At 49.5% G+C, this 26,779-nt stretch overlaps 1 protein-coding gene across 1 annotated transcript in view; it reads left to right on the top strand.

The window, feature by feature from the left end:
• Positions 1-26,779, top strand: part of NFASC (neurofascin) — a 149,629-nt gene that overhangs the window by 53,514 nt on the left and 69,336 nt on the right. The window contains exon 3 of the mRNA XM_059996109.1: positions 20,547-20,717. Within this exon, the coding sequence (XP_059852092.1) occupies positions 20,627-20,717 (91 nt within the window). The 5' untranslated portion in view covers positions 20,547-20,626. The remainder of the gene's footprint in view (positions 1-20,546; positions 20,718-26,779) is intronic.

The following is a 26,779-nucleotide window of genomic DNA, read 5'->3' as shown; positions in this document are numbered from 1 at the left end:
CCCCGACCTTCTCTGATGATAGCAATGTCACTACCCAGCAGCACATCTGAGTGGCAGCCAGAGTCACACCTGCTGCATCCTGCCTGGTGCAGAGCAAACCTATCCAGGCTTTGCACCTCTGGACCCTTCCAGTCTAATCCACGAGCCCAAAAATCGGAACCTAATATTGGTTCACTATAGTTCTACAGTGCATTCATTTACATTAGTTGTGTCATTTGACTTTCACGACAATTCTGTGATGTGGGCAAGGCTGGCGTCATCATTCGCATTTGATTGATGAATACAGTGAGGCTCAAGAAGTTACTTCTCCAACGTCCACAAAACGAACAGCAACAGAACTCATATTAGAACGCAGATGTCCTGGGGCTTCCCTGGTGGCGCAGTGGTTAAGAATCCGCCTGCCAATGCAGAAGACTCGGGTTTGAGCCCTGGTCCGGGAAGATCCCACATGCCGCGGAGCAACTAAGCCCGTGCACCACAACTACTGAGCCTGTGCTCCAGAGCCCACGAGCCACAACTACTGAGCCTATGTGCTACAACTACTGAAGCCCGTGCGCCTGGAGCCCGTGCTCCGCAACAAGAGAAGCCACCGCAATGAGAAGCCCGCGCACCGCAACGAAGAGTAGCCCCTGCTTGCCGCAACTAGAGAAAGCCTGCGCACAGCAACAAAGACCCAACACAGCCAAAAATAAATAAATTTTTTAAAAAAAGAAAGAACTCAGATGTCCTGAATTGTGGGCCGTTTTTCTTGCTGGGACACCACACTGCCTCCTCCAGTCTGAGGCACCCACACCTTCAGGAAGTCAAAGGATCAGAGGACCTTAAGACATACAGGGAAACTTTTAACAGAAGAAGAAAAGAGCGCACACATATGGCCACGTGAGGACCACTAAGCTCTGCGGGGGTCTGAGCCGGTTCTTTAGAGGTGGTAACAGCCATCCTTGCCAGAATCAGCACTGGAGGACTCCCCAGCCGCCAACGCTGTGCATTTTCCATTTAATCCTCCTCACAGTAACCCTATGAAATAGGGCCCATTGTTACCCACATTTTACTGGTGACGTAAATACAGAAAGGTGGAGGAACATGCTCAGAGCACCACAGCTGAGAAAGCGGCAGCAGCTGAATTCGAATCCCAGCAGTTCTCCAGCTCTGGGACCCACACGGTTGGCCATTTGGGCTCGGGGTTGCAGGGTTTTTTCAGGGTGGTTTGGGGCTGCATAGATGTTTCTGAGCAAGCCTCTGGCCAGGTTCCAGGTAAGAATCTGATTTTGTCTCTCCACTTGGGAAGCCTCAGAGGAGCAAGTCCTCTGTTTCTCTGTCCTCCTTCCCTCTGGCTCTTCTCCTTTTGTTCTGGGCCACTGCCATCTGGAGCGGCCCCAGGCATCTGCTCCCCAGCACAGGTCTCCTCCCTCCCCCCTCCTCCTGCAGCCCCAGTGTGAGGCACCTTCCCACACAGACCAATCTCTCCCATCCGGTGTCTCCCCTGCCCCAGTGCTTCAGCCCCTGGGCCTCGCCAGGCACTCAGAGCAGACACCTGCCCTCTGATGCAAGGCAGAACCACCCAGCTCCCCCAGGCCTTCAGTTTCTCAAATGGAGTCATTTGGTTAATGGCACTCACACTCCTCAGCCCCTCTGCCTGTTGGTAAGAAGCTGGGCCTTCTCTCTCCAGAAACATTACAACAGGCTGCTGTGGCCAACGTGGGCTCAGGACACACCACTGTGGGATGATTGGGGAAGGGCCGTGGAACTGCATTAGGAACCGTTTTGCCTCCGCACTCCCTGCCCCCGGACCAATTCCGGGCCCCTGAGGCAGCATCCATGCTTAGCCACCTTCTCCTGGGTGCTGAGATCTGCAGGGCTAGGTGTGGAGCCACAGCTGGCAGCAGTGAAAGCTATTCCCCTCAATCGCGTGTGCTATCTACCTCGTTTCTGCTGAGGTGATGCAATCGCTTCTACACCCCTCTCAGCCTTCCTTGCTGCCCTACTAAACCCACCTTTTTACTGGAGGCTGGGCTGTTGGGTTTGAGACAGCATGTCACCCTGTGAGTTTCCGTTTCTAATGGGAGGTTTATAGACTATAGCAAAGGGAGGGCTTTCTACAAGCAGGTGATGCGCTCACTCGGGGCATTAACACCAAGCTTTTCCCTACACCGCTGGAGCCAATGGTGTCTTTGGTGTGAGCATAATAGCCAGCACTTTGCACCAGACTTCTAGACAAATGCATCTTATAATGCAGGAAACAACCTTCCCCTGTCTGTTCCACCTCCTCTCCTCCACGCGCCTGTATTTTCACATCTCCTCCAGCCTGTAGAAGCCTGCCAGGATGGCATTTGGATCCAGACCGATGTCTGTGTTGGATGTGAATGCAGAGGGCTGGAGAGAGAGGAAGAACAGATGCTGCTCCCTCCTGCTGTCTTAGTCCTTTCCTCCCTGTGCCTCCTTATCATGTCACACAGGAATCTTAAAAATGCCACCGGGGTTGTGCAATCCTTGGAATATCAGCAGCTAGACCAATATTGGCAGCAGGATGGAAGCCTCAGAAGAACTGACCTGGCTCCATTGAGGTTGACTCGAGTCTGGTGCAGTTGATGTCATAGGTCATGGACCACTGGTGGAAGAAGCTGGCACGAACAAGGGCAGGATTGGGGCCGTGCAGGGTGGTCTCCAGGAGTTTGAAGCACTTTGGTAAGGAGGCCAGGGTAAAGGCAGGAGAGAGGGCAGCGCAGAGCTGCTTTGGCTGGTCTGGAATCTTGCAGGAACCTCCCTGCTCTCTGGTCCACAGTAGACAACACTTGTGCAGATAACCGTATGTCGGCTCTAAGAGTGAATAATAACTCCTTGGCCACAGAGCTAACGTATGGTTATTAGCACAGGCATTGTGTACTTTGCACATCTACAAAATAGATCTGTAGGTTCGAAAGTCCAGCTTGTCCAAAGTCATGTAGCAAAGCATTGCACCAGCTGTAACTTGTAGGGAAGGGGAAATGACTAATAGTTTTTGAATGCTTAGTTTGGGCCAGGCCTTGTGTTAGATGCTATACATAAACGTTAGCCCATTAATTCATTTAAAATGAATTAAATCAACTCAGTTAATAATCATCACAATAATCTTATAATAAGTAAGTGTATTATCCCGTTCAAAGACAAGAAAACTGAGGCTCTAAGAGAGAGAGTAAACAAATTGCTGAAGACCACACAGCAGGTAAACGGCTGAGGTGGGATTGAAACAAAGGTGCGTGGCTCGCGAGTCCATGCCCCTTCCATGCGCCAGAGGGATTATACTACGTCACTTACTCTCGAAGCTGCGTCTCAGAATCCATGTCTGGTGTGTTTCCCCTGGTCTGCATCTTCTTAGCTAGCCCTGTTCTGCCTTGAGCTCGTGCTCGCTTCTATGAAGAACACAGGAAAAAGGTGGAAGCCACTGCCCGCACTCTCAAGAAGCTCACGGTCCAGTTAAGGGGCTGGAGGTCATCTCTCTTTCCCTCAACCCAAGCTTCTTCAATAATCTTGCCCCACCCCCTGCCTCTTTTTATTTTTCCTGCTTGAGCTCATCCTATGGTTTTCAAATGGCTTTAGAACCCTGGTCTGTTGAAACTAGGCTTGGAATCCCACAAATAGAGGGTGGAGTAAGCAGCTTAACGTGAGTGACGTTTGAGCAGATGGGTCCAGATGGTAGCTCCTCAGATGGACAGAGGCCCCGACTCCAAATGGACACCCCACTCAGGGAGCCTGGGAACGCATTGGTCAGTGACTCGAATGAGGAGCTGGGGTTTGAAAGAAAGTTGGCTATAGGGGTTTGTACAGCTATCACCCTTCAGGAAAGCCGCCAGGACAGAGATTGAGCTTTCAGGCTGTTCTTTCTGCAACATTCCCTTTGTACAGCGTTTTGCAGTTTACTGTGGAGATAGGGACTAGACAAACAGTGACTTGTTCTGGGTGGCATCCAGGAACTTAGCCCTAGGTCTTTTTTAAAAAATCAATGTTCACTATGTTAAAGTTAGGAATCCCCAAACCTAATTTTTCTTCAACTTTTCATGTCAACTGACAAATTTTAACAATTCTCTTCATAAATCTCATAAATTTTAACAATCACTTGTTTGATTCCATTAATAAACTTAGTTAAATTCCTTTGAACATTTGAAACTGCATTTATAAATGTAATCATTCATTTCCCTTTTTGAAGTATCAGTTTTCTTACAAAATCTTCCAAGTTCTTATGTCATTAATTCTTTTTCTCATTGATATTTTAAATAACAGCTTTATTGAGATATAATTCACATACCATACAATTCACCTATTTAAAGTATACAACTTGTTAATCAACTATACTTCAATAAAAAATAAATTTGAAAAAAAAGTAAAGTATACAATGCATTGATTTTTAATATATTCACCGAGTTGGGCACCAGTCATCATAATTAATTTTAGAACATTTTAATTACCTTCCACTTCCACCACAAAAACCCATACCCATTATCAGTCACTCCTCTTCCCACCCCCGACCCTGGTCTTCCTCTAGCCTTAGGCAATCACTAATCTATTTCCCACCTCTGTAGATTTGCCTATTCCAGACATTTCGTATAAACGGAATGGTACAATATGTGGTCTTTTGTGTCTGGCTTCTTTTACTTAGCATGATGTTTTCAAGGTTCATCTATGTTGTAGCATGTGTCCATATGTCATTCCCTTTTTATGGCTGAATAATATTCCTTTATATATAGATATACCACATTTTACTTATGCATCATTAGTTGATGGACATTTAGGTTGTTTCAACTTTTTGGCTATGATCAGTTATGCTACTGTGAACATTCATGTTTAAGTTCTGATGTGGACATACATTTTTAGTTCTCTTTGGTATATACCCAGGAGTGGATTGCTGGGTCATGTGGTAATTCTGTGTTTCATGTTTTGAGGAACCCTAGGTCTTCTCATACTAAATCCAAGCCTCCCTTTCAGACCTTCTACCTTCAGTCTCTACCTTCTCTCCCACTCAGGTCCCTCCTTCTTACCCTTCCCAAATATTGGGCTGTACCCTTGGACACATAGGATTATGTCCATAGGATTATGCTTACTTCCCCCTCCAGCCTTCCTCAGAGCAATTTCCCTTTACTAACAGGCCCAGGGGAGCCGGCTCTGCTGTCCCGGGTGTCTTCTCCCCCACTTGGAGGTGGGTGGAGAGCTTCACAGCCCTCTCTCTTCTCCCTCCAGCTGTGAAGAAGATGTGTGTCTAATTGCTGTGAAACTTCCTCCCTGAGGGTAGAAAACAGGGAGATGAGTGTGAAGTTGGTTCTTAAGTTGTAGAGAGGTGGGGGCTCTTCTTCTCCTTCTTGGAGGTGGCAGAATTTCTCCCCCCACCGAGGGAAGGTTGTTACCTGTGTCTTTAGCTGATGTCTCCAAGGTGGAGGCTGTCTGCATACCCTAAATGTTAACTTTTGTTCCCTTTGCAATTTGCTTTACCTGCTAATCTCTATAAGAAAACTGGTCAGAGCTCAGTTAACCCCGAGCAGGGGCAGTGAGTGGAGCCGGAATAAGGGAAATTCACAGATATCCACAAACCTTATTGAAGGCAGCCCCTGCACAGCGTGTCACATCAGCTAACAGGCAGCTATACTGACTACATTTGAGAGTCTTTTCCATTCCATGTGTGTTTCCCAGTCCTGCCTCTTGGAGGATGAACGAATAAGCAATAATAATGAGGAGAAAATGGACAGCCCCAAAGAACTTCAGAAAGCTGGCTTCAGAAAGCACCGGCGATATCCCTCCCAGTGTGCCCAGCAACTGCCGGCCTGTGCGGTCGGCTGTCCAGGGCTGGGCTGTGGACCCAGCTGCCTGGATACTTTGGGCTGTCTTGCTATGCCAGGCTAAGATGTGTCAGGCTCCAGTTGGCCTGGGGTCAAAGAAACAGGATAAGGCAGCAACCCCACGTCTTCCATATATTGGGTTGTATGTACAAGGGTGTTCATTGTAGCATTGTGGTGATGGAGAAAAAATAAAGAAAAATAATCTAAAGGTCCACTATAAGCAGATGGTTAAAAGATTTGTCATAGATCCACAGAGATCAGTTATGAAAAGTATGCAGCAGGTCTCTTACGTCCAAGCTCTATTGACTTAGTGACTCGCCCAGCTCTGCCCGCACAGTGAGGTGCCTGTGCCTTTCCCCCTAGAAGGGGGGCACTTTCCCGGTGGGCGCAGCCTTCGTGTGGAGCCTGGCTGCCTGGTGGCTTTTGCACACCAAGGTGCCCCGCAAGTGCTTTGTGCCCCAGAGAGCCTGCAGTGAACACGAGAAATTCACTAGATATTTATGGTGGGCACCTCGAGGAAAAGGTCCCTTCCCCCTTTCTTCTTTCCTGACCCCTCCTTCCCTCACCCCCAACTTAATAAATAGCCCAGTGGTTCAGGTTTCAACCTATAGATTAGTTCTGGGTGTTGAGCAGGAAACAGCTGTTTTCAGCCAAATCCTTAATCCTAAACCCAGGTGTCCCCCTCCACCCCCTCCCGGCGGGAATCAGGGCCACCTGATACTGCTGTTCCCCCACCCTGCACTCCTGCTGAGACCCTGACAGCCTCTGTGAACTTAGCCCAGGCAGGGAGAGGAGGGGCCGGACCTGCTGGTGCCCCTGCCACCAAGCGGAACCCTATCAATGGTTAAACACACAGCCCCTCACTCCTCCCAGATCTCTCCCCCTGACCATGCAAGGGAGCCAAGCATGAAACACAGCCACCGAGCAGATGGAGACCACCCCCCTCCAACCCCGAGAAGGGAGGAGGGGGGAGGGGGCTTGAATCCCATAACAAGGTGTCTTTAGCTGTTGGAAAATCCTAGAAGACAACTGGTTCAACCCCACACAGGGAGGAAGCGGGGTCTCCCCTCCTGGGCAGCGGGGAGAGGCAGATCTAGAAGCAGGCTGGTGAGTGCTTTCTTAGGCTGTCAAGTCCTTGGGCCCGGGAGGGTTTGGTGCCGTTACAGCCCCATAAAGGGGAGGTGGGAGGACTGCGCGGGCAGAAAGACTTTGTAAAGATGCTGAGACTGCGGTCATTTCGTGGGCGGTGAAGGGGAGATGTGAGATATCAAGCTTCCCTGGGGCTTTCTCAAGAGGAAGGCAGGGGGCTCCCCCTGCGGCTTCCCCGTCTTGTCTCATCCTCTTCCAGAGACCCCTCTATCTTCCTTCTCCCTGCTTGGCGCTCTGTCTCTTTGGGACAGGCTGAGGATCACTAATAGGGGGCATTTCCAGTTTCCTAGGAAACCCCTCTGGCCTTCAGATGCCTGTGAGTGGAGGGAGTGAGTGGGCTCGGGTCACCATCTGTTGCATGGTTCCTTCCTTGGCATGAGAGATGGAAGGGAGGAGGGGACCCGAGGTAGGAGGGGAAGCAGGGAGGAGGGTCCTCCACAGTGCCCAGGGCAACCCTCTGCTGAAGGTGACCTCAGAACCAGGGCAGCTAAGCGGAAGCACTCGGGATGAGACGCGGGGAGGCTGGGAACAGAGGTGATGGCCATTCTGGAGTTAGTGCCTGGAGCGGCTGAATCCCAAGATTCTGAGAGTCTGTCTGTGGGTTGGAGAAAGCACGGTGGCCTGACTGCGATCAGACAGAAACCCTGAGAGGGAGTGGGGGAGGATTTCAGGAAAAAAGGAGATGAATGTGTCTGCTGAGCAGGGACAGGATCTATCTACTTCATGGGATGCTTAATAGATATTATTATTATGATTTCACAGCTGTTATTTTTATTACTCAGGCTTATACTGTAACAACAGTTTTTATCATTTGTGATTTAATCAAGGGTTTATAATATACTAATTCATTGATGGGATGCATATCTCTCAGTAATAGGAAATATCTGATAAGATGGCTGTTCACTGGCCCCACGAATATTTATCGTACTGTCTCACTACAAAGGGAGACAAAACATGGACTCTGACCTCAATAAGTTCAAAGTCTGATGCAGGAGATGGATGTTGGAGCAACTATTCCCACAGGCAGGAGGAAATGACCCCTAGAACAGAGTGTGCTGGGGAGCACAGGGGAAATTGCAGCCCACTTTCGGTGGGAAAGTAGGGTCAGCATCGCAGAGAGGTTGCTACTGAGGGCCTTGTAGAGAGGTAAGGGGTTAGCACTTCCAGCCTATGCAGAGTGTGGCCAAAGGTCCAGAAAGCACCTGGCCGGTCTGGGGAGTGGTGCGAGGTCTGGGCTGGACCTGCGGGAGAGGAGGCTGAGCGGGGCGGGAGTCCGGTCACGGGGGCTTGCCTGGTGCACAGAGAGTGTAGATATTGTCTCTTAGGCCAGTTCCTCGACTGTTTTTTCTGCCAAAACAAACGTGATAGAGGACACACACTGGCTCTTTCTCCGTTCTTCAAGAAAGAAAACAGAAAGTGAGGGAAAATGTGATTACTATAGCAGTAACCTGAGCCACTCAGATTTATATATAAATCATTTACAACTGTTCTTGGTTTGTACTGGGAACAGATTACTTGAGAAATTCCTTATATCCTAGTCCTGAGTTCCAGCTAAGAGGGCCTGCCTGCCTGTCTACAGGGAACCCCCCCGCCCAGTCTGGAATACTTCCGAGCTCTTTTCAGACCTCACACACACAGCCCTTCCTCACTTATTTTGATGTGCCTCTGTCTCCTCTTTTGTTTCAGCTCCTCTCTCTGATTTCTGAACAGGTTGCTTCTGGGCACCTATAGTAATAAACCCTGCTGCGTGTTTGTTTGTTTGTTTTTAATCTAATGCAGAATGGCTGAGTTTTGCGTTGGCTCTGTCGGGCTTTTATTATCTCTCTGTTCCCCCACAATATCCTGTGGCAGTGATGTGTGAGTGTATTCCTTAGTTGGTTCTTGTAGTACTATTCTCGTCATTCCATTAGTTTATTCTAAGAGCTAGTTGCTGGCACGTGGCCTCATAGCACTAATCTGTTGGTGTGCGTATCCCCAGGCAGTAATTCGGGAGCACAGCCTCAGACTACCTGCAGAGCTGTTTGTTCACGACCCTGGGCATTTCGAACTGAACTTGGTTCCAACCTCATGATCTCCCTGAGCCCCAACCACTTCCAGACTTTTCCCCTTTCTTTATTCTTTTTTTTTTTTTTTTTTTGTGGTACGCGGGCCTCTCACTGCTGTGGCCTCTCCCGTTGCGGAGCACAGGCCCTGGACGCGCAGGCTCAGCGGCCATGGCTAACCCAGAGACCATCCTCAAATCTCAGGGAGGCCTTGGAGGCCATCAAGCCATTCATCTGTCGCACACACAGTCTCTTTCACACCTGCCCAGGGGCACCTGTGGAATCTGGAATCTAGGAGAAGACAGGTGGAGTGACGGGGAGAGGAGAAGTGGTCGAGAAACCTCACCCCTGGGCTTAGCTCCCAGAGTAGGAGGATGATTTAGGGCAGAGAGTGGCCTGTGGCTAAGCCCCAGACCGGCCAGCAGATGGACAGCACGATGGGCAGATCACAGGCCCTCTCTAGGACTTAGGTTTACCTGATAAAGGTCTGTGTGTAGTGGAGTCACTTGAACAGTGAAACAGCTTCCATCTGTACTGTGCTTCGCATTCCTATGCATTATTCATGTGATTCTCACAATGAGCCTCTGCAGCAGGCAAAGCGGGAATATTTATTTCCATTTTTGAGATTTTAAAAAAGGCTTAGAAAACAAGTAATTTACAAAAGATAAGTGGCAGGACTGAGATCTTTACTTGGATCTTCCTTTCCATAAATGTTTCCTGCCAGGGGCCCTGCCAGACACTAGGGACACAAAAATGATCAGGGCCTCACGAATTCCACAAAGAGGGGAGAAAGCGTAAGCCAGTGGTGAGCAACCTACAGCCCTCAGGCCAATCCCAGCCCACTGCCTGTTTTGTAAATAAAGTTTTATTGGAACATAGCCATGCCCATCCGCTCACTTATTGTCTATGGCAGCCCTCACACTGTAATAGTAAAGTTCAGTACTTGTGACAGAGACCGTCTGTCTTACAAAGCCTAAAATATTTACTGTCTAGACATTTACAGAAAAGGTCTCCAACCCTTACTTTAATCACATAGTTTTGCCAGTGTGCTAAGGGCCTCAGAGAGGCAGGTTTAAGCTACAGTAGAGATGAGATGGACTCTCAGCTCTGCTTGGGGGTGGGGGACACAGGCTAAGCACAAGGAATTCTTCACTGAGCAGAAGATGTCTGAGCAGTGAGGTCTTGAAGACTGAGTAGGAGTTAATCACGTGACAAGGAGGAAAGGCCTTTGCAAGCACAGGGGACGGCACGGGTAAAGTGTGGAGGCTGTAAACGGTGTGGTATGCTTAGAAAATGGCACAGCATTCAGTAAGGAAGCATTTAGGGTTTGGGTGGGCTTGGAGAGGCCTCCAGGAACCTGATTTCAAAGAGCCTTATATGCTACGCTTGGGGGGTTGGATTTGATCTTATAGATTGATGGGGAGAAATGGAAAGGTTTGCAGCAGAGCACTGATACAATCAGGTGGCGGTTTAGAAAAATCACTGTAATAGCAACATGGAGAATGGATTGGAAGGAGACCAATTGGGAGGTTACTGCAGTGGTTCATGAGACATGATATTTATCAGAGGTAAACAGGTGGGAACATGCAGAAGGGAGGGGGCATGAGAGACACCAGGAAGGAGACAGTCCAAGGGCCTTGGTGCCTGGATGTGAGATGTGAGAAGAGGTGGGATTTAAGGGTGCTTCCAGGTGTCTAGCTTGGTGACTTAGGTGGGTACCACCAACAAAGGCAGGGAATAGAGATGGAGGGTCAGGACCCTGATGGAGACACTGAGGACATCAGGCAGAAGAGGATCCAGCAGTGTGATCAGTGCCGTCGTGGAGGCCCAGAGAGAAAACGAGGCCCCAGGGTGGTGTTTCAGAGGCTAAGGAGGAAAGGATGTTAGGAGGGATGGATGGGGTGGTTAACAAGTGTTAGTGCCTCCAAGAGGTCTGGCAAGATAAAGACTGAGAACACTGGTTTTGGCCATCGGGAGGCCAATGGGAGGTCCAGACAGGAGAGTTCCAGGATGTCGTTGGATGAGGAGTGAATGGGAATGAAATAAGTAAAGACAGAAGCCATTGACCACTGTAGGAAAAAAAAAAAAAAACTTTTATGAGAAGAAATGGAAGAAAAAACTTCAGGTACATGTAGGGAGGCTGTGAGATGCAGAGAATGATGTTATGGTTTCGTTATGAGAGAAACTCATGAACATGTTTCTCTGCTAAGGCAGGGAGCAAGTTGAGAAGAGTTTGGAAATTCAGGAGAGAGCAGATAGTTTTGGGGTTATTTTTCACCAATTTATTTATTTATTTTAAGATGGGGAAAAAAGCACTGATTATGACACCCTCCTGTGTCCCTCTTCACACACCCCATTAGCACGGGAGGGTTTCGAGCGGGGGGTGCTTTATCTCCTTCGTTTCCAGCACAGTACACACTTTGGCTACATTTTAAGGGCCTCAGGAGATGGAAATCCCCTGAGTTTTCTTTCTTTCTTTTTTTTTAAATATATTTATTGGAATATAATTGCTTTACATTGTTGTGTTAGTTTCTGCTGTACAACAAAGTGAATCAGCTATATGTATACATGTATTCCCATATCCCCTCCCTCTTGAGCCTCCTTCCCATCCTGCCTATCCCACCCCTCTAGGTCGTCACAAGCATCGAGCTGATCTCCCTGTGCAATGCAGCAGCTTCCCACTAGCCAACCAATTGAGAGCAGAGGGTTGGGGCCGGGTCCAGGCAGAGGCAGGCAGGTAGGTGGAGGGAGGAATGCTTTTTTAATACAGAAAGTGGAGGTCATGGGAAGCTTATGTGTTCAACCAACATACTAGGGGCATTTCTGACTCTGACAGCACTGTCATTTCCAAGTGATAGAGAACTCAACTCCAGCTGGCCTAAAAATTCAAGAGAATTTTTAATATAAACACACAAGTAATTTAAAATCCCCAAGTAGGGCTTGCTTCAGGAAATGCTCCATCAGTGACTCAGTGACGGGAAGGATCAGGTCTTCCTGTGTCTTCTCTCTGCCTTCTGCAGTGTTGGAGTATCCTCACATTATGCTTGGAGACCCCCCTACTCCCACTCCCTGAAGCTCCATCCTCTCCCCTTAGCGGGGTTCCTCACTGGATCTCTTTCAGAAGAAAGGGGGAAACTTGTCTTTCTCAGAGCTTTTAGCAGAAGTCTACGTGAAGCACACTGCCTCCGGCTGGATGAAGTATCCTTTCCTAAACCAACCATATTGGTGAGGGGTAGGGAATGCTAATTTTCTTATATTAATCACAAGCCAGCCCTGGAATTGGGGTAGGATCATTCTGGGAAAGAGGCAGAGATAAATTTGCTGAAGAAAAATGTGGGTACTATTATGGACAGAATCGTGTCCCCCCCAAAATTCATATGTTGAAGGTCTACCCACAATGTGACTCTATTTGGAGACTGGGCCTTTAAATAAGTAATTAAGGTTAAATGATGTCATTATGATGCACCCTAATCCAATAACATTGGTGTCCTTATAAGAAGAGGAAGAAACACCGGAGGTGCATTTGCACAGAGGAAAGGCCGAGTGAAGACACTGCAAGAAGGCAGCCATTTGGAAGCCAAGGAGAGAGACCTTAGGAGAAACCAACCCTGCCGGCACCTTGATCTTGGACTGCCAGCTTCCAAAACTGTGAGACAGTGAATTTCCAGTCTGTGGTATTTTGTAATGGCAGTGCTAGCTGATGAACACAGGTACAGTGGATAGGAGGAGGAGAGCAAGGATGCTGGATAAACATCCAGTAAATGCCCACTAGGTTCTCTGTGTGCTTGACAGCCTCAAGGAGTTCACTGGGGAGACAACAATCTACACCAAGACCTAGCACTCATTACAGCGAGTATATCCCAGAATTCTCTGAGAGCAAGGAGGATGAGGACTGCATCCAGCCTTGGTGGGATAGGGTGTTCCAGGGAAACCAAGGAAGGCTTCCCAGAGGTGGTGTCACCTGCGCTGAGCCTGAAAGATAACAGAAAGTTGAGTGAAAGAGCAGAAAAGGCAGACTAGGAAAAGAGAGTAATTTATGTAAAGTTAGTGTGAAAATAAATGCCACCCAAATGAGAACAAGCAGAGGCTATTTGGAGTGAGCTATAGCAAGGGAGTCAGCCACCATCACTTGCTTTGGCAGAGACTTAAAGGCAGAGAGGGGAGAGGACAGGTTTTTAGTGAAAGAAAGGGAAGACTTCCTGTATGCTCAGACTGACATGGGCACCTGGAGGCGGGCTAAGTAGAAGCAGGCATCCCATGTGATTGGTCTGAGAAGCATATTTGTCTTTCCCGGGTTGGTCTTGAGTTGGAAGTACTGGTAAAAAATATCTGAAAGCCTGTAGTCACTGCCCGAGTCCTGACCACTCTGGGCTGTCTGCTGCAGAGGCTGTGGGCCAGGCTCCTGCTGTCGTAGATGGTGTGGCCATTGTCTGTGCGGTCCTCTCTCAGTGGGTGGATGATCGAGCAAGGACTATTCATGGAACTAGGAATAATTCAGTATAATGGGGTGAGTGGAGGAGCGGCGGATGAGACTGGGCAGGTATGCAAGGGCCTGATCAGGGAGGGCTTTCAAAGCACGTTTTATTTTAAGAGAGACATAAAGGACAGAAGCAGCTGGGGTGGGGATGGACACAGGTTGACCAGGGGTGTCAGGGATTGTGAGGCTGTCCCGAGAAGGCACCCCAGGCCTCAGTGAGGAGATGCTAGCCACGGGAAGCCAGACGGTTTCCAGTGCAGTGCTGCGGCCCCAGCCTGGTGTGCTGTTCCTCACGCCTGCACCTGGCTGTTGCACTCACATGTTTTTGCCACTGGGCGCAGGGTTTCTGCATTTGGGAAGTTAGGCTGTTGCACAGGGGTTTTCAGTTCTTTGTTTTACTAACAGAATCCTTTCTTGAAACGAAACCTTATGCAAAAGCCCAATGTAAAACAAGGACTGTGAAGCAGCTAGCCACCCACCCTCCCCCTCGGAGAGGGCCTGAGGCACTTCCAAAGAAGCCACCCAGCTTCTCTGGACCCATCGTAAACACCCAGCACTAAAAGATTTTTGCAGAATTTTTCAGCTCTGCCCTCACCACCGGGAATAAAACTTTGTGTGATGAAGTTTCTGGGTTTGGAAGCTGAGGGGCTGGCCTTGCCCCAGAGGATACAGCGCCTCCTACAAGGTCTCCCTGCTTCCAGTGTTGTCGATCTACATTCCACCCTCCACGCAGCAGAGTGGTCTTTACAAACAAATCTTATCGGGTCGATTCACCACTTAGAACCCTACAATAGTTTCCTGACATGCTTAGAATATATTTTAATTCCTTACTTTGGCCTTCAGCCCTCTGGGAGTATACTCTTGTCTCCCTCTCCGACTATGACTCGCACTGTTCCCCACGTACCCTCCAAGCTCCAGTCACACCAGCTTCTTTCAGTTTCTTGCATGTCCCCATCTGCTTCCTGCCACTGGGCCTTTGCACAGGCAGTTCTATCTGCCTGGAATGTTTTTCTGACCCATCTTTACAGTGTTGGCTCCTTATTGCCATTTATATCTTGGTCAAATGTCACATTTTCACAGAGGCCTTCCTTGCTTTTATCACATCACCATCACTGTAGTTTCTCTTTTCTTTTTTTTAATAGACTTTATTTTTTAGAGCACGTTTAGATTCACAGCAAAATTGAGCAGAGCGTGCAGAGATTTCCCGTATGCCTCCTGCCCCCACACATGCACAGCCACCCCTGTGTCATCACCATTCCCACCAGAGTGGTACACTTGTTACAACTGATGGACCTACATTGACACATCGTTATCACCCAAAGTCCATAGTTGGCAATAGGGTTTACTCCTGGTATTGTACATTCTATGAGTTTTGACAAATTATAATGATACCATTAGAGTATCACACAGAGTAGTTTCATTGCCCTAAAAATCCTCTGTGCTCCACCTATTCATCCCTCCTTCCCTCCAACCCCTGATCTTTTTATTGTCTCCATAGTTTTGCCTTTTCCAGAATGTTCCATAGTTAGAATCATACAGTAGGTAGCTTTTTCAGATTGGCTTCTTTCACTTACTAATAGGCATTTAAGTTTCTTCCATGTCTTTTCAAGGCTTGATAGCTCATTCCCTTTTAGTGCTAAAAAAATATTCCATTGTCTGGATGGACCAGTTTATTTATCTATTTACTTACTGAAGGACAACTTGGGTGCTTCCAAATTTGGCAATTATGGAAAAGGCTACTGTAAACCTTGTGTGCAGGTCAGATTGTATTTCCTTCTTTGCACTTACTGCTGCCTGATTTTGTTGTTGTTGTTGCTGTTCAACGTTTATTTCCTGTCTTCCCCACTGAGACGTAGGCTCTGCAAGAGTAGAGAAACCTCAGCTCTTGTCCCTGTCTATTCTCTAGACTGGCGCCTGCCACCAGGTCTGGTAAGTGAACGAATGGCCGGCTGACTGCTGGCCAAAAGTCCAAGGCGGGTTCTGCTGCAGGGGCCGTGGTGCTGCCGACTGAGGCGTGTCTCTGCGCAGCCTGTCTTTTCTCCCCATCACTTCAGATGTGTTGTGAACACCACAGCTTGCTCAGAATGGGGCTGCGGGAATGCGGGGAGCTCCTGACGGCGACAGCCTGTGGGAGCTGTGGGCCTCTCGTCCATCTGCCAGGGACAGCTTGTGGAATCAACACCAGGGGCCCCCCAATCTGGGGAAGGAAAGCAAACCAGGACCCAGAAGAAGGGAAAAATAGAAAAGCACCCTGATTGCGGTTGGATAAGTAGTATTGCTCCTTGGAGCAGTTGCTGGTAGTGTCCTGGAGGTAGTTCAAAGCCCGATGGATAGCACTAGCTAACATTTCTTGAGCTTGTACCCCCATGCTTTGTTAAGTGCTTTCTATAGGATTTGGGGTATCAAGTCACAGTGGCAGCCCTCTGGGATAGGGGCTTCTATTATATGCATTTTTCAGATCAGAAACACAAAGCTCCAAAGTTTCAGTACTTGCCCGTGATCCCCCCTTGTAAGTGGGGAGCGGCTTCAAACCCAGGTGGTTTTGCTGCGTGGCCAATGCTCTTGAACTCACCCGAGAGAGGCTGTCATGTCTGCTGTCCCCCCCACTGGCTGATCATCACTCAACTCACGTGCGCTTTCCTGGGCCCCATCTTAGATATTTCGAATTCAAATCTCCCACAGGGCTTGCAAATTTAAAGTCCTTGGGTTCAAGAAGGCCTAAGTGTGTGAAGCACCCCCATGTAAGATAACAGAGGTTCTAAGGGCATTCAAATTTTAAAAAAAGTTTTAATCTGCAGGCTTGATTTGACGCCCTACCTAGAAGTTTGAGGATCCAAGTATTTGTGTATTTAAAGAGTACCCAGGGGGGCTTCCCTGGTGGCGCAGTGGTTGAGAGTCCGCCTGCCGATGCAGGGGACGCAGGTTCGTGCCCCGGTCCGGGAAGATCCCACATGCCGCGTAGCGGCTGGGCCCGTGAGCCATGGCTGCGGAGCCTGCGCGTCCGGAGCCTGTGCTCTGCAACGGGAAAGGCCACAGCAGTGAGAGGCCCGCGTACCGCAAAAAAAATAAAATAAAATAAAGAGTACCCAGGTAATCCTGATAAGCATCCAGTTTCCCTCCTGTGGGGGCACATTGTCAGGGACACATCTGACCAAATGCCATATGGATTCTTTATGAAAAGCAGTGAGCTCAGCACATCACATGCAGAACACTTCATATTCAGGTGACTCTATTCTCTTTTTTCTTTTCTTTCTTCTTCTTCTTCTTTTTTTTTTTTTTTTTTTGGCTTTTCTCTTCACACAGTGGATTGGGGTGCGGGCATCTCAGGTACACAAGAATTGAATTAATCATATTCTCTAGTTCATAGTACACCACCAGTCCACACAAGATTTCTCTTGGTTTTATTTATTTTTGTTCTTTTCCTCACTCCCCGTGCAATAGGCCCCCCTTCAATGTATTTTGTAGCCTTACAGTTCACCTCTTTCCTGTTTGATTCGATATAAAAGGATCCTTCAGGTACATCATAGTGGTAGTGTGTGTGGATGGTGTGTCTCATTTTCATGATTGGTTTTGTACGACGGCTGTGGATCATTCTTCCTTGCATCTCAGAGAAGCATCTGCCTCTCTGGAACTTCCTCCCATTTGATCCTTCTTTTGCCCCCGTGGAGCTACACAGAAAAATTCCACGCCCTCTTCCGACTTTCCAAGACAGTCATCACCACCCCCTCTTCTGCAGCCTCTATCTGCCCTCTCAGGGATATGGGATTTTCCTTATTCCTCCACGGGATGCTCCACAGTTAGATAGCATTTCCCTTGAAGAGCCCTGACAACTCCACCCCCAAGCCCCGCCCCCGGCTGGATGGTCTGCTTCTCCTCTCCCAGCGATAACCTGCAATTTGTTGATTCATTTATTCTTTGATGGACATTTGGGCTCGTTCCACCTCTCAGCTATTGTGAATGATGCTGCTATGAACATGTGTGTACATGTACTTGTTTGAGTCCCTGTTTTTGATTCTTCAGGACATATATCTAAGAGCAGAAATACGGGCTCATATGGTAATTCTTTGCTTAATTTTTTGAGGTACTGCAAAACTATACATTTCTTTTTTAAGTTGCAACTTTGCTTAGGACCTATCATGCATATTGAGAGACAGGGAAATTGGATGGAAAAACCCTGAGTTAGGAATCAGGAGACCTGGGTTCTTTTCCTAGCTTTGCCACTAACCTGCACAGTGACCCTGAGCACATCACTTCCCCTTTCTCCGCTCTTGTTTCCTCATCTGAGAAGTAAGGGGATTGCATAAAGCTACATGCTCTTTAAATTATCTTCCTTTTTAAAGATTTTATTGGAAAAATTGGATTCCAGGAGAAGAGAGAGAGAGAATTGTCAAACAGCTAAACGTGATTATTTCTCTGTTCTTTTCCTGCTGTGTTTTTAAATTGTGAGTTAAAGACGCCCCAAATAATTGGACTTTCTTCTTGCCAATGTGTATCTAGTTAATGAATAGCTTCTGGCTTCCCGGTTCCATCAAGATTCCCAGAATAAGATATCCTTCTCTTTCCCATCACTTCCTACCACTTGGCAGCTCCTGAACAAAACATGGCGGTCATGGAGCCAAGACTGGAGCCATCCCCACTGTCCTCCTGGAAGGAAAGCTGAACCTCCCGCCGGTGCCGGTTCCCTCAGCACTAAGGTTTCAGTTGGATAACCTGAGTCTAGTCTTTGGAAATGCAGGAGCCACGGAGAGGCATTCGCAGACTCTTTTTGAGACAGTGTGAGGATCATCTTAGGAGAAAGAACCAAAGACCTGCTGTGATGCCTTCCAGCCAGACAGTCCCCGCCTTGGGACATTTTGTACTTTCTTAACTCTCTTACAGCTGGATGGTTCCCTGGCCAGAGAGCAGTGCCTGTGTAGGGAGGGAATTTTGTCCTCCACTGATTGGAAGCCTTCGCAGTTTGCTGCCCAGGTCCAAAGCCTGTGTTCTCCTGCGCCGCCTGGTGGTTTTGTGGGGAAACAGGTTTAAAACATGTGATCCAAGTGGTTTATTATTTTATTTGCTCATTTTTCATCCAAAATAATATTTGCTCGTTTTTATTTGCTCATTTCATTCATCCAAAACCATCACATGGTTTTGAGTGCCTGCTATGTTTTAGGCACTATGCTGTATTCCAGGAATCACAAGACGAGGCACCTTCCCTTACAGTACCTTCCCTTCTATAGGGCGTACAGACTAGTGACTTTTAGAGTACTTTTAGAATACAAAGTGACAAGTGCTATAATAGGGGGTCATGAGTGGTGTTCAGGAGTGCAGACAAGGGGGCACATAAGTCATACTTAGCATAGCCTAATGAGAGAAGGCAGGTGCAAAGAGTGTTCTAGACAGAAGTTAACCTGTGCAGAAGTCAGCACAACAGAGCATTATGCACTGAAAGACCTGGTAGAAGACCCATGGTGGCCAGAACACAGAACACGAGGGGATGGTGATAAGAAATGACCTTGCGGACGGGGCTGCATCATGCAGGACTCCTGAGCCATTTCACGGGCTTCAGCTTCAACTTTGGAGCAGCAGTGAGCTAGTGAGTTTGACTAGGGGAGTGGCATATTTATACTTGCATTTGAGGAGTAAGCACTCTGGTTGTGGATGGAGAATGAACCAGAGAGGCAAGAGTAGATGTGGGGAGAGACCACTTAGGAAGCTGTTGCAGTAATTGGCGTGAAACAGTGGTGCCCAAAACCAAGGAGGAAGCAATGGGAAAGGAGACCAGCAGATGGAGTCCAGAAATACACATGAGGTTGGAGGCTGGTATTGGGCCCAGCTTCCAGGAAAGAAATTGCTGAAATCTGAATCAGCATCCTCTAGTTTGCTCACATCCCGGCACAGGGCATGCCTTACACCCTCAGTCTGGAAAGCTGCGAGACGGTGGGGTTGTACAGGTGATAGAGGCTTCGTTTTGCTGCCAAATTGTTTTAAACAGTGTGTCCATTTGCTAGATGGCTGTTGGTCCAGCAAAGCTGGAGGAATTGTGGGGAAACTGCCTCCCACTGTCCTCTTTGCTTTCTTTGGCCCCATGGTAGGTAGAACAGCAAAAGGGACCCGTTTTTACAACTCGGTGTTTCCGAGCCTCGGGCAGTTTTATAGCTCAGTATCTGAGCCTCAGCTTGGGCCATGCTTGCTCTTCTCTCTCAGGACAAGGGGAAAAGGGTTTGTCTCTCAAGGACCTGTTCCAGGCTCCTTGGACAGCCATTTTTAACCCTTACCCCTGTAAGCCCTGGAATGATGTCTGGTGCTTGAGGATGTGAACATCGTGCTGTCATAAATGTTGCTTATTCTACCAACCTTCCTGGAGCCTCCTGTCCTGGGCCCTCATCTCAGCACTGCCTTTATCTCTTAAGGGACAACATCAGGGACCACCGCCAAATATTTAGCTGCACAAAGTATTTGCAGAAATCATTCATTTACAAAAAGTCTTTGGGGCAACCAAGTTTTCACTTACCAAACTTCCGGCCCACAGTGCGCTCCCCTCCCCCTCTCTCTGGGTCAAAGGACAGCACTGTGATCTTGTCTCTGTGCTGCTACCCCAGACACACTCGGCCTCGGGTCCACTCATCACACGTGGTTCATAGAGGCTGTGAGATTGGTGCATTTCCTGCTGGCTCAGTGCATGACACCTTCTAGGTGCTGGACCTGGGAGCCAGTGTTTGTTTTCATGACTGTTCTATGCTGAGTTGTCCTTCCTTCTAGAATACTGGTTCTCCACAGGGGGTGGTTTTGCCCTCCAGGGGACAGTTGTCAATGTCTAGAGACGGTTTTTGATTGGAGGCAGGAGTGAGCTCTACTGGCATCTAGTGGGTAGAGGCCAGGAATGCTGCTCAACGTGCTACAATACCCAAGACAGTTCCCCACACAGAGAATCACTGGGTCCCCAGAGTCAACAGTGCAAGGTTAAGAAACCCTGTATTAGAACATAGGTCTCTATCCAAGGGGACCCTGGAGTCCTCAAGGCCTGTAGGATTGCTGGAGCAAACCAAGAGTTCAAGAAAAACTCACCTGTCATCGCATTTCTTTCCACAGCTGAGCTCTGTCCGGGAGGCCCAGTTACAGCGGCTGGAGGCTGTGGGCCAGGGAGCAGGGAGCGAGGCCCAGTGCTCAGGATGGCCAGGCAGCAGCCACCGCCCTGGGTCCACACAGCCTTCCTCTTCTGCCTGCTCAGCCTCAGCGGGGCCATCGAGATTCCCATGGATCGTGAGTCCTGCGCTGTCCTCTTTTATTCTCCTGATTTGTGGCAGAGGAATTGGAGGGTAGGGAAGGTCAGGGGAGAGTGAAGACCATTCAGAGAAGTTTGGGGATGGGGAAGCAGTGGCTTCTGGATTCAGAGCTGGGTTTCCCTCCGAAGAATCGATGCAGGTGGCCTCATAGTTGGGGCCCTGAGACCTTGAGTCGCAGTGCCGTCTCTCAGGGCCATGGCTGCGAGGATGGCTGCCTGAAGCCTGCTGAGTGGGACCAGAGCCGGCAGAGTTTGGAAGTCTAGTGTCACTGGGGAGTTCTTCCCTCCACACCGCTCCCTGGGCCCTCCGTCGTCTTGACTTACCTATCGAAGTGGAGTTTCCAGGGGCCGAGCGTGGTGGACAGCTCTTATTTGCCTTTCTCGTATGTCCAGGTCCTCTTGGCTGAAGTGATGAGGAGGACAGATGGCCTGGAAGGGTTGAGAAGGAGATTACTTTTGCAAAAGACTGTGGCTAAATGAGACATTAAAATAGAGCCCCATTATAATGTCACCGTGGGAGAACCAGGCATGGATTCCTTCTGTTTCTTTTCAACTTTCCCATGGTAAAGTTGAAAAGTAAAATCCATGGCATCTGTTTACCATGGTGGGGGAATTATTCGGCCATCAGGATCATAAAGTAAAGCTTAAAATGCTGATCTAATAGCCATGTCTCCAGCAACCGTATCTGGTGTTGCATTCGTAAATGGCCCGTTGACTGGCAGCCATGCTCCTTGGCTCTGCATTTAGATGTGTACCACCTTTGCCACAATTCTGACACTTCTGCCAGAAAGTCTTGGCATCCCGGTGCTATGAGGTAGACATACCACCTCTGTCCCCTGTTCCCTGCTTCTAGGAATAGATGGGGCCCACGTGATGCCAGCATTGACTTGGGCTCTCTCCAGGTGACAGGTGTCTGGGGAGGGGTGAGAGAGTGATATAGCCTCCAAGAAGTCCCCACTGAGCTCTCCAAAACCAGCCCCTGGGGCCTGGAATTAGCACAGCTTGGAGAAGAGTTGCAGGTATCTCTGCTCCCCGCCCCCGACTTCACCAGTAATAGTTGCTCAGAGGAGTGGGTGCTGGACGGAGGAGGCCAGGAGAAACTCTAAGTTGGACCCTGAGCAAGATGGACAAGGTCCCTACTGCCCTCCCTGTGGCCCCAACGTGTGTATGTGTGTACTTGTGTACGTGTGTGTGTGTGTGTGCGCGCACTCGCACGCACGCACTTAGGGAGGGAGGGAGAGGGGAGTTGTAAAGGGGACTGTTCCCATGGAGACCATCTGCACTGCTGGCTCAAGGATAGTTTCTCATTAACAGTCCCAGGCAGATAGTCTAATAAGAAGCATGATAAGGCCTCGTCCTTGGAGAGGAGAGGGGCTGCAGAGGAAATTGCATTATGAAGGAAGTGGTGAAGGCTCATTTCTCTTCTGCCGCTTCTCCTCACTCACTCACCTGCCACTTTGATCCCTGGGGCTGGTGGGTGAGGGGTTCCTGCAAGGTGAGCCTGTAAACAGATGGCTTTGATGTCTGTGTTAGGAATCTGGAGTCCTATAGCTCAGCCATGCCCCGGGCAGGACCCCCCGCAGTCAGTCTCTCCAGAGCACCACCTGTGGGCCAGAGAGCTGCCAGGACCCTGAGGAGGGTCTGCAGGACCCCTTCCCATGTGTTCACGAGAACTCAGGTCCCTACTTGCTCAAGGTCACACAGCAGACGGGTGATGGACTCATGGAAAGAACCCAGGCCTCTTGGATCCCCAGTCTGGCACAACATGCCGCACCCCTACCTCTGGTAATCTGCCCCCTTTTAGCTCCTCTTGGAGCCCCCATTATTCTCCCTGGAGTAGCAGCTGCTGTGTGCTTAATAGAGAGCTAAGAGCTTCCCAGGCATCATCTCCCATGATTGTCACAGCGAATCCATGAAGTAGGTATTATCCTTAGCTGACAGGTTAGAAATCTGCGGAGCAGAGAAACAAAGCTGTTTTCTCCTGCTCATAGTGGCGGGGCCAGTGTTCCTCTGAATGAAGAAGTGAGTCCTTCTGCAAAGCCACTCCCAGTGCCCTGGGCTGTGCACTCCTGCCGCCCCCGCTGGAGCCTGCCTCATACATACTTGTGCCTACCTGGTTGCTGCAGGCACAGTGGCCGCGGCGACGTCTCCAGACTGAGTCTACAAAAGCTGAATGCAAGGCAAGAGTGAGGCAAGCCCTTCAGAGAATACCCAGTTGCCATGGGAAGAAGTCCTCTTCAGCCAGGACTTTCCCTCCCCCTGGGCCCAGGATAGACGCCCCCCAGATTATCTGAGCCCATCCTTCCATCTCACCCTGGGCTGAGCCCCAGTGGAATGGGCTGGGGAAAGATCGGGCTTTCTCCCCTCCACCCCCAGCTTTATTGAGATATTATTGACATGTATGTCAGTTTAAGGTGTACAACTCGATGATTTGATGCACATACACAGTAGGAAATGGTCACCAGAATAGGGTGAGTTAACACATCCGTCTCCTCACATAGTTACCTTTTTGTGTGTGGGGTTGATAACTTTGAAGATCTCTCATAACAATTTACAAGTATATACTACAGTACAGTTAATTATCGTTGCCATGCTGTACATGAGATCGTCAGAACTTATCCATCTTGTAGCTGAAAGTTTGTGCCCCTTGGCCAGCATCCCCCTACTTGCCCCACCCCCGGCCCCTGGCAACCACCATCCTACTCCCTATTTCTTTCAGTTTGACTTTTTTAGATTCTACATATAAGTGAGAACACACAGTATTTGTCTTTCTCTGACTTATTTTCACTTAGCATAATGACCTCAGGGTCCATCCATGTTGTTGCAAAAGGCAGGAGAGGTATCTGCACCCCCATGTTCATGCAGCATTGCTCACAATAGCCAACGGGAACCACCTCAGATCAGGCACTCATAACTTTCTCTGTGTGTTGGCTGGAAGGGACTGAGGGGCTCAGGCCAGAGGCTCCCCGGCCCGGCGTGCCCTCCACTCGCTTCCCCTTTGCGAGGGCGTCGTCTGTGCCTTAAGGACCAGGGCGCTGCTTCTGCCCTGGGGAGCTTGTGTGCAGCAGCCTTCCTGGAACGGACCCCCGGGCCGAGGCACAATCCTTCATTGAACACTCGGCCTCCCGTTCCCACTGCTCTGCCAGCCGAGTCACATGTACCCCAACTCACCACCCCGAGCAGAACAGCATGACCTTTGGAAAAAGCAAAGGGTTGCCCCGTCCACCGGAGTGATTTTGCCAGAAAAGTGAGTCTGCTGGCAGCTTGCCCCTCCGTCTCCCTCCCCACATCAAAGAACTCAGCATTTTTCTCCTAGGAACCCACAGAGGAGGGCCCTGGGGTAGGAGAAACACTTCCTCCTCACTGTCATCCCGGGCAGTGAGGCTGCAGGACACCTCAGCAAAGCACACACACATACACACACACTCCATTCTCCAAGGGATGACTGCTTTGGTGGTAGATATCAGAGCCAGGGAAAGAAAAGTGGTTCATGAATAAAGAAACCTTGCAGACTGGGTAGGCATCTGCCTCACCCCCTGCAGAGACCATTGGAAGACTTTTCCTCCCCCTTGGAAGTCAAAAGAGCAAATTCATTCTCCACTTGACATCGTCATCCAGCAACTTCCATAGAAGGAGAGAGGGCAAGTGGTGTGACACGGGGGGCAGGGGCGTTCCCGGGACTAGATGGGTCGCCTTTGTCCCTAGGAAGGCTGTCCTCGCTGTCTTCTCCCTGTGGCGGCATGTCCTCTGGGTTGATTGTGTCCCTGTAATAAACCCCTTGGTAGCACCATGGTGGCTGCAGATGTCATTACCTCTTTAGGCAAGTAGTTTCTCAGGAGGCCCCCGGCCTGACTTCAGTGTGGGGCTGGGGACAGCATCCTGAGCATCTCCCCTCCCCCAAGCTCTGTCCAAAGTGTCGAGAACAGAGTGCCAAGACCCTACCAGACTAGCTCATCTCTCCGGCCAAGGATGGATTTGCAAAAAGAGCTCTCGACCAGCAGTGGGAGAGCTGATTCTCATTCCTATTCTGCAGCAAACTTCCTATGTGACCTTAACTGAGTGACTTCCCTTCCAAGAACCTGAGATTCCCTGGGCAACGTCTAGGGCTGTTTCCATTGAACTGGCCTTTATATAAAAGAAGCTGGAAGCCCATGTGGGCAAAGCAGATCCTTTGTCAGGCTTTCCATCCAGGGTGAGGCCAGAGTCCTCAAATGGATAGGAGGACCCAAGAGATGTCAACTGGGTCTTGAGTTGAAGAACCCAGGGGTCTGGGCTGGTTGTCAAAGGAGTAGGTCAGGTGTCAGCCCTGCTGCTCCGGACAATGGTCCCTTACCCCCAGCTCCCCCTCCCTGCCCAGCCCCACTGATTTTCCAGAATTACCTTTCTTGGGCCGTGGCAGGGAAATCATAGAGGGTGAAGATGCTGCAGTGGGGCGCTCCACAGAGCCTGTGTTCAGAAACCACAGATTTCTGCTGTTCCCCTGGACTTTTCTTTTCCTTTTTGTTTCCTGCCAGGGCTGCCCCAGGCACATGGTAAAGCAGATAAAATTTCTCTTCAGTGCCCGAACAGGCCACACAACCCTGGCCCAGTGAAAGAATTGTTTTGAACCTCTCCATAAGCCTTACTCTCAACACTTTCACTTCCTGATAGCATGTGTAGCAGGGCCCTCATCCCTGCTACCCTCCGTCTCCCCTCTCTGTCTCCCTTCTCTCTCCTGTGGCTCCTGTTGCATCTCTTAGTCCCGTCTTAACTCTGCCTTCTCCAGGCCGCCCCCTCTCTGAGCCCCTAAACTCCCCTTGCATAGCTCACTGCGATCAAGTCAGAAAGCTTTGAGGTCACCGTGCTCAGCCTTCGCCCAGGAAGCGATCACTCAGAAGAGGTCAGCTCACAACACCGGCAGTGTCTGACATCCCCACCAGCATGAAATAAGAATGGCATACAGAAATATAATCATGTAATATATATATTGTATAATTGTAAGGGAAAAAGTTATAGCAACACATGTTCTCTTTTCTGCAGACAAATTTTAACCAAGCCCTTCTCCCCCCCGAGAGTATACCCTCTAAAACCTCTGAAACCTTGCTATTCAAAGTGTGATCCACAGACCACCAGCACTGCCATCACCAGGCTGCTTGTCAAAAAGGCAGAAGCTCAGACCCCGCCCAGACCTACTGAGTCAGAACCTGCATTTTAACCAGACCCCCCTGCAAGGTGATTCTCATGCTTCTCAAAGTGTGAGAAGCCCAAACCCCAAACATGCGCACACCTGTACATGAGCACATGCACATCTCAGGTGAGCGACGGGGAAAATTTGTGCCACCTGCCTCTTTACCCTCTTTGTAAAAAGCACAGAAAGGAGTGGTGGGCTCTGCTTCATCCCCAGAGTTTTTCAGAAGCAGAGTTTCCATAGAACAATGTACTTCTGCCATGAGCAGATGACGATAATTCATCCGTCCCTCGAGTTTTCCAAAGGATGGCAAAGGAGGAGACCATGAGGAGAGAAGGTGCTTTCAGGTGTGAAAGAGAAGAAGGTGTAGAGGGAGGAGTGAGGCCTGTGGGCCTGGCTGGGCCCTCGGGCTTCCCCCTGTAGCGGTGGTTCAGATCCACTCCTTCCCTGATGCCCCCAGCCTCACCCTTGCACCCTTGGCTAAGGAACCCGCTTTTCTCGGGGGCATCTGGAGATGACAGGCTGCATCTTCGGACCCCAGCCTCTTCTGAGCAACATTGCCACTCCTGATGGGAGACATCCCTGGAGACGTCATCATTTGGTCAGAAGGTGGTCATTCTGCTCAACTGCGCAGTCTGGTCTCCTGGGGGAGGTATCACCTTCTCCGTGAAGCACTTGCCGGGTCTGTCCCCACTCCTGTTTGGCTATTCACGGAGTTCCACAGCTGGGAGGAGACAGCCCGCGCGCTGCCCTCCCCAGGCCTGCCTCGCCCTCTCCCTGTATGCTGGGGTGTGAGGCCACCTGGGCGATCAGTCGTGTCCGACCACAGATAACCGATAACCGTTGTCTTCTTTTCTCCCCCCCTCACAATGC

Source organism: Delphinus delphis, chromosome 1, assembly GCF_949987515.2.
Source record: "Delphinus delphis chromosome 1, mDelDel1.2, whole genome shotgun sequence".
In the NCBI taxonomy this organism is placed as follows: domain Eukaryota; kingdom Metazoa; phylum Chordata; class Mammalia; order Artiodactyla; family Delphinidae; genus Delphinus; species Delphinus delphis.
This window is presented reverse-complemented; position numbering and strand designations above follow the sequence as displayed.